Below are 8,018 nucleotides of genomic sequence, written 5' to 3' on the forward strand. Positions count from 1 at the left end.
CTGGGTATGTCATGAAAGACACCCAAGCACTGCCCATGCAGTGGGCAGCTGGGCACTCAGCAAATGCATAGCAGGTCTGCCTCATCTTCAACCTAACTTGCTTCTGTCTTCAGATCACCTTAACTTTTTTCTTTTCTAGTTTTCACACATAAAAACAAATTATGATCTATTTCTTTATGTGTTAATGTTACTTAACATCGTATCTTCCAGCTCTATTTTCCTACAAATGACAGGATTTTGTTCCTTCACATGGCTGAGGACACTCTCTCTTCTCATGTGCAGTATCTTGTTCGTCTGGTGACAGGTGGTACCAGGCTGGTTCTGCATCTTGGCTATCATGGCCTTGCTGTGGTAAAATGCATAGGTAGTATCTCCTAGCATTGAGAAATACATAGAAGTAGAATATCTCAATCATTGGTAATTTCCTTTCTTTTTTAATCTTTATTACTGTTTAAATTTTTTATTAAACTTTTAATAAAACTTATTTTGATCATAATTCAGCGCCTCTGCTTCTCTCCACAACCCTACCTACCTAAATTTATGATCTTTCTTCTTATCTCTATTTCCACTAAAAATATAAACATCAAAATAAACAAACAAAAACTAATAATAGAAAATATAAAAACAAAACAAAATGAGTCAAAAAGCCCACACCATAACAAAAACACAAATCAAAACAAAACCTCAACCATAGAGTCAATTTTGTAGGGCACTGGACTGACTATGGAACCTGGTTGATAGACCTGATAATACTCCACTGGGGCAAACTGAAATTAATTGAAAATATTGCATCTGTCTATCCCAGGATCATAGGACTGACAAATAAGACTTTAGAATTAAATGTTACCAGATTCAAGACCAGGGCCACATCAATTCCTCTAATGTACATTTGCAATGCAGTCACCCATACCTTGTCTGTTATTCTGCCACACTGATATGACCTGAGCCTAGAATTGGTATATATTCTTCCCACTGGGAAATCTACTCATGATTTGAAGAGAGTTAAAACATCTCCTCAGTCAGGATCTTCTCTGACTGAATTGGGAGCATTGTCTACACTCATTCTTTCATTGTCTTGTCTAGACACACAGCTATTCATTGCAAAGAGCATCTTGGTTAATGGCGACATCCCGAATTCACTTCCCTTTCCTGGTGCTTGGATTTTCCTATTCTGACCCTTTGCATGTTTCCTGCAAGCTACTACAATCTCTGTAAATTCACATGCGCATTAGTCCTGTTGTTTACAGAAAATACTGTTCCTTGGAGCTGTTCACAACCTCTGAGTCTTACAGTCTTTCTACGTCTTGAAAATAGATTCATTAACTTTGATGGGAGTACATTGGTGAGAGTGTCCCATTTAGAGCTGAGTGTTCCAAAGTCTCTCACTCTATGTACATTGTCCAGTGGGGCTTTGTGTTAATTCCCATCTGCTCTAAGAAGACTTCTTTGATGATGTTTGAGCCAAGCACTGATCTGTGGATGTATCAATGTCTATACTGCTTTGCTTGGTGGCCATAACAGCACACATTGTTACCACCCTGTGCAATGTCTTTATAAGGAAGGGATTTGTGATCCTCATGACTCAATTTTCATCAAAACAAATTTGAGCAGAACAGGAAGTGCTTCCTTTGTCAGAAATAGCCTTAGACTAGTGTGCTGTGAAGGGTGGAGCCTGCTGAAAGAACTGAGGTGCCTGTGAAGGTGGAGACAGTGCTCTGTGGGGAGAAAAAAGGCCACCTGAGTTTCCCACAAACTTTGGTCTAGGAGAAATGGACAAGATCCTGACAGCATCATTTTTACTCCTAGGCCTTCACCTGGCTGGTGAGTCATGGAGGAGAAACCCAAGGATATGGGATTAATGTGGAGGCACAAGAGAATTGAGCCACCAGGAAGTCATGATATCATAAGCAGGAAGTAATTCCTGGGAAGCTAACAACAGTTGTTATTTCTCTACACAGAGGTGAGTGGCCAGCAGGAGAGACGTGACCAGCAGCAGGTCAAACAAAGTCCCCAATCTCTGACAGTCTGGGAAGGAGGAACCACAGTTCTGAACTGCAGTTATGAGAACAGTGCTTTTGACTACTTCCCATGGTATCAGCAGTTCCCTGGGGAAGGCCCTGTACTCCTGATGACCATATATTCAGGATCCAGTAAAAAGAAAGATGGACGATTCACAGTCTTCCTCAGGAAAAGTGAGAAACAGCTCTCCTTGCACATCGAAGACTCTCAGCCTGGAGACTCAGCCACCTACTTCTGTGTAGCAAGGGCACAGTGCTCTCCACACACCTGCAGCCCAGACCCAAACCTGCAGCTGAGGCTCCAGCAAAGCCCTGCTGCGGGCTGAGCCTGGCAGAGATGCACAGGAGTTGTCATGTGCAGGAGCAGGTGAAGAGGTCACTCAGTGAGTGTGAGGATTAGACCATTGGTCCAGAGACAGACCAAGCTGGAGTCATGGCTTGCTTTCTCCAGTCTCCCTCAAGAGCAGCTGGCGTCTTCCATCTATTCCCTTAGCTAGTTTAGATGAGTGTTTGTATAAATAGTTCTCTGTGTGATTGGTTTGTGGCAACTATAAATTACAGAGGCCCTGTCTCCCTGCACTCTTGTCAACAGTGTTCTGAATGTGTGGTGTTATAGTGCAGTGTCAAGAGACATTGACTTTGGTCTTGGGATAGAAATAATGTAGAATTTTCTTTTACCATCAATTTCCTCGGATGACCAGAGTAGTGGTGATTCACATGACCACTTCCTCTTGTTTTGCCTCTCATATCCTCATCTATCTCCAACAAATTCAAGTACGCAAAGCAGGAGGTTTTCACAAGGATGCAGTAGTGTCCACAATAGACAGATGACATCAGTGGGGAAGGAAGAGTTCAATTTCCTCATGTAGGGAAAATGTGCAACCTTCACTAAAGAAATAATTTCACATGTATATTTCATAGATGAAGAAAATATCAAATGGATGTAAAATTTCTATCATATAAAATCAGCTTCCATGTTTATGGCCATCTGCAATGCACAGAATTGAAAAAGGACCTCTCATTGCATAATACTTTGCTAGCTTTACTCATTTGGTGCTGTAGAAATAAATGCCAACCAGGTTTTTAATGGAAAAACTTTCATTGTCTTATAAGTTTAAATATTTTCTTGTCATAGAGTTGATGTTGTGGTAGCCCTAAACTACCTAGGAAGCTAAGTGAGGAGGAATGTGAGCCTAGGATTGGGAATCTAGCCTTGGCAACATAGTAGAACTCTTTCTCAGGAAAACAAAATGAACAAACGCACTGTGGAAGATGTTTAATGTAAGAATGTGAAGGCTATAAATTCTCTTACTCTCATCCACAGTGAATAGATTTTCAGTATCAAAAAGGGAAAATTACAAAGGAAAATAAAGCCAGTTGGCTTTTAGCCAAGAGATATATCTCAAAATACCAATAAGTGACCTTCCAGGGTCCTTCAAAATCTTCTCTCCTTATTTTAAACTAGAGTTAGAAATTGCAAACAGCATTTGTATCTGATTGGGGTAGGATTCACAGAACATAAAGACTGAGCTTGCAAGTCAGCAGGAGAGGCAAGGCATACTTATAGGTGTACCACACAGAATTTGGAAACTCTGGGTACCCTGAGGCAGAACCTTGAGCTTCCTCTGGATTGAAAGACTGAAAATTATTTAAAGAGAGCTGAGAGAGAGTTACGGCAGATTGATGTAGAATAGCATAACAATAACCATTTCCGTGTCTTCCTGTGCTGGGCAAGCAAATGTCTGCTTTTGGAGTTTGAGGTTTGACATAAATTCCTTTGCCAGATGCATTTTCAGCCTGCAGTCAATTGTGTGTGGGGGTCTCCATGCCTTCAGTGTCTGAATAAAGAAATATTATTTCAGGAAATTCTGATATAGTCATGGTTTTGTAAGAGAAAGGTGATTTACAGACGGATTTTGTTTTTCTGAAAACTCTACCAATAACTGCAGAACATCAACTGTGGCCATGCTCCTGTGACAGTGAATGGCATCACTGAACATTGAGATACAGAAGCTCCTCACTCTCATGCTTCTCCTCCTGACTCCTGCCAAGATCCCCAGAGCTGTGTCATCGGATAAGCCTTTGTTGGGGCCGTTGGCTCTCCAGGACCCAATGCAACATTTCAGTCTCACAAATCTGTTTTGATTTTGTTTTTCTGTGATGCTTTGTGGATGTGAATTCCCAGTGGTTTTGGCTAAGGAGGAAGGAAGGGTAAGGATTTCTGGTTTGTCTCTGCAGAAAAGCCAGGATTGGTGATCATGTTTCACCTTTACTCAGACTGGAGTCGGAACAGTTGAAAGTTGAGTGAGTATAGGCAATAGAGTGGGGACTCATGCTTATCTTCCCAACTCCCCTTTCCAGTCTACCAACTTCATGCTCGTTCTCCCTCTCTCAGCTTCAAAAAACAAAATAAAACAAAAGTACCACCCACCCCAAACAACAAAATCAAAACCCACAAAATAATAATCAAAACAACAAACAGGCCAATAAATTTAAACATGCCAAAACAAAGCAAAACCGACATGGCAGGCGTAATGGGAGGGGAAAACCTGAATAAATATGCTATATGAACAAAAGTGTTGATTGTAAAAAGGAAGAAGCTATTGCAATTGATTCCTGGTGCTAAATAAAACCACTTTTCTTCCATGTCCACCACGACATCAGTGAGGCAGCTCTGTCTCCTAACTCCATTTTATGTCCGTTTTCACATTTCTCAGTCACATCTGCCTTGACCACACACACATTGGGAATCTCTGTAACCCTGACCTTGGTCCAGACATATTAACCAAAATGATATGCATACTGACTAAATATGAGATAAAATAATTGAATACAGAGTCAAAATAAATGTTGGGTTGTGCCTGAAATTCCTACTATGTTCTGTCAAAATAGAAGTTACAAAGTTACTAAGACACTAGCTGAACTTTGATATAACTTTTTCTTTATATTGTTTTTATAAAGAGGCTGTATGCCTGACCTTTGACACCTTTGACACCAAGAGACTCTAAGGCATTACCATTTTATTGGTCACTGGCCAAAAATGAAAGGGCTCTTATAATCTTGATTACCCTAATTAGCATGGTAGTCTGCATTCCACCTACACTACAGGGCAGGACCCCTAACACATAATGGATTCCACATACTCTTTTTATTTTTGGTTTGGTTTTCTCTTTTCACTGTTTTTTTAATCTGTTACATTTTTTTAAAAAAATAATGGTTTTGAGACAGAGACAGACAGAGAGAGAGAGAGAGAGAGAGAGAGAGAGAGAGAGAGAGAGAGAGAGATCATGGAGTTGGGTTAGGTAGAAGGAAGGGGGAAGGATTTGGGAGGTGTTGGGGTAAGGGGAAAATATGATTAAAAATATTGCATGAGGGGTTGGGGATTTAGCTCAGTGGTAGAGTGCTTACCTAGCAAGGGCATGGCCCTGGGTTCGGTCTCCAGCTCCGAAAAAAAAGAAAAAAGATAAAGAAAAGAAAAAGAAAAAATATTGCATGAAAAACTTGTTTTATGAGGGAATAAATAAAAATTAAAAAAAATTTTTCTGAGATGGCCCCTCAGGCCTTATCACAGATCACAGATTGATTTATTAACTTTGATATTTTAAGTTATTATTTTTATTTTAATTAAAACATATTTACCTCATTTTCCCCTTCTCTTCCCTCCCTGAAACACCTTCTGTGTCCTCCACCTCCAGCTTTACTAAAGCTTTCCAATAGTAACTTCAAATCCATGGCCACTGTTTCTATGGTTACTTTTTTACACACACACACACACACACACACACACACACACACACACACACACACACACCTCTAGTGTGTGTACATGACTATATAAATACAACCTGTTGAGTCTGGTGTTCCTTGTGTGACTTCTGTGCTGACCACTTGATGCTGTAGCATTCATCAAATGTTCCTCCCTGGGGATGTCCATTTGTCCCTGTACTCAGTTGTCTGCAGTTCTTTGTGTAGGGATGGAGCCCCATGACATTTATTATGTCTATGGGCACCATCATTGTTCAGGACTAGTTATGCAGTCTGTTGTGGTATCAACCAAGAACATCGCTTCCCTGTCATTTCTAACAGACAGTCTTACAGCAGACTTCCTGGCCTTCTGACTCTTAGACTTTCTTGCTACCTTCTTTTCTCCAGTGTTTTCTGAGCATTCAACATAGATGTAGATGTAGAGAGAGATTCAGCATCTTGCTGTAGATGTATTCAAGGGGCTGACTATCCCATGGCTTGTTCTCTATATTTTGACCCGGGGTGGTTTCCTATAACAGTCTCCATCTGTTGCAAAGGAAAGCTTCCTTGAGAAGTAGGAGATCTACACTTACTCATGGGCATAAGGAAGAGTGTTTAGATTACAGTTTAAAAGGTTTCTGGTTTAGTAAGGGGCAATAGTAGATTCTCCTCTAAGACCCATTATGTCATGAGGTCTGAGTAGTTAGCTACATTTTAATGCCAAGCTTTATTTCCCTCTTGCTGAGTGGGCCATAAGTCCCATTAGAGAGGCATTGTTTATAACCAATTTATTAGTGCCACCATTGCACCTTTGTAAGTACATTGCAGGGTTCTTCACTAATGTGATTCATAAGGATCACATCAAGGTAGAACTATTGGTGTCTTTCCCCCTTTGTCAACTTGAATGGCACCTTTTGATGTTATGAAAGTTAGCGGTAGCAGTGAGGTTTTCAGGTCAGATCCAGTTCAAGTCTTTACAGTCCTATGAACAACGTGCACTGTTTCTTCAATAGGGACTTGACTTCAATCTCTGGGATCCAAGGGCAACAGGAATAGCCAGCACTCTTCCTAGAGCCTCTTGGATTCCCATGATCCACATATGGAAAGAAGGTTCTCATGCCTGGCATTTGGTTTCTTATTAGATGATCTGTCTCTTGCGGGGGTATTGCCACCTTGAGTGTGATAACTTCCTTAAAAAATACAGAATGTAGTTCAGGTAAACATGAAACAATCAGTATCTTTAAGGCTATTTCAAATATCTTCAGTGGCATTTATACTCTCTCTCTCTCTCTCTCTCTCTCTCTCTCTCTCTCACCATCTGTATTGAACTTCCTCCCCACTCTGAACTAAGCACACCATTATCCCAATTTTCCTGATTTACTAACTTCTTTTTATTATTTTTGAATATTAAGCTCCTTTCTTTTTAAAAGATTTATATTGGGGTTGGGGATTTAGCTCAGTAGTAGAGCGCTTGCCTAGGAAGCACAAGTCCCTGGGTTCGGTCCCCAGCTCTGAAAAAAAGAACCAAAAAAAAAAAAAAGATTATATTGATTGGTTGGTTGGTTGGTTGGTTGGTTTTGTGTTTGTGTGTGTGTGTGTGTGTGTGTGTGTGTATGCTAGCACACACATCTGTGTGAGTACACAAAGACTTGTGTATATACATGATTGATCACTCCTGTGTGCATGTGAAGGACAAAAAATGGTGTCCAATCCCTCAAGGCTGGAGTTTGAGTTTTTGCAGGACACTTATCTTGTCAAATGTCCTGGGAGCTGAGCTTCTACCTTTATTATTAGCAGCAAGTGCTGTTCACTGATGAGCTGTCTCTCTACCAATCTTAAACTTTATCCTCACTAGGAAGTATGTCTATCAATAAATCACAAGGAAAGACACAGGAGCATTTAGAATAAGACCAGTTGTTCAGCCCAGGACCCAAACCCAGTGTACTCCAAAGCCACATCTCAGAGGCTGTGGTCATGCAGCAGAACATCCACCTGCTCTGTGGAGAACTAGAGCAGGGACAGAGCCCTGCCATCCTGAGCTCCTCAGGCTGCTGTGGCTCCCATGGTCTCCTGCTAAGTACAGAGACTGCAGTCCAGGGCATGTGATCTCAGCTCTCAGCAGTGAAATGGACAGAGGAGGATACCTCAGAGTCCAAACCATAGTCCCCAATGTACTTGCTTTTTGATCACTTAATCTTATAGAGAGGCCTGTAACTGTTTCAGAGACCTTGTTTGCATTTTCTCTTTTGATTGCTT

The 8,018-nt window shown here is 40.9% G+C and overlaps 1 gene segment (V, D, J or C); it reads left to right on the plus strand.

Moving 5' to 3' along the window:
- Positions 1-1,769: 1,769 nt before the first annotated feature.
- On the plus strand, positions 1,770-2,344 carry Travl-ps1 (T cell receptor alpha variable like, pseudogene 1). The segment is given in 2 exon segments: positions 1,770-1,821; positions 1,959-2,344. Coding segments are annotated over 2 exon segments (438 nt in total).
- Positions 2,345-8,018: the final 5,674 nt, after the last annotated feature.

This window comes from Rattus norvegicus, chromosome 15 (genome assembly GCF_036323735.1).
Source record: "Rattus norvegicus strain BN/NHsdMcwi chromosome 15, GRCr8, whole genome shotgun sequence".
In the NCBI taxonomy this organism is placed as follows: domain Eukaryota; kingdom Metazoa; phylum Chordata; class Mammalia; order Rodentia; family Muridae; genus Rattus; species Rattus norvegicus.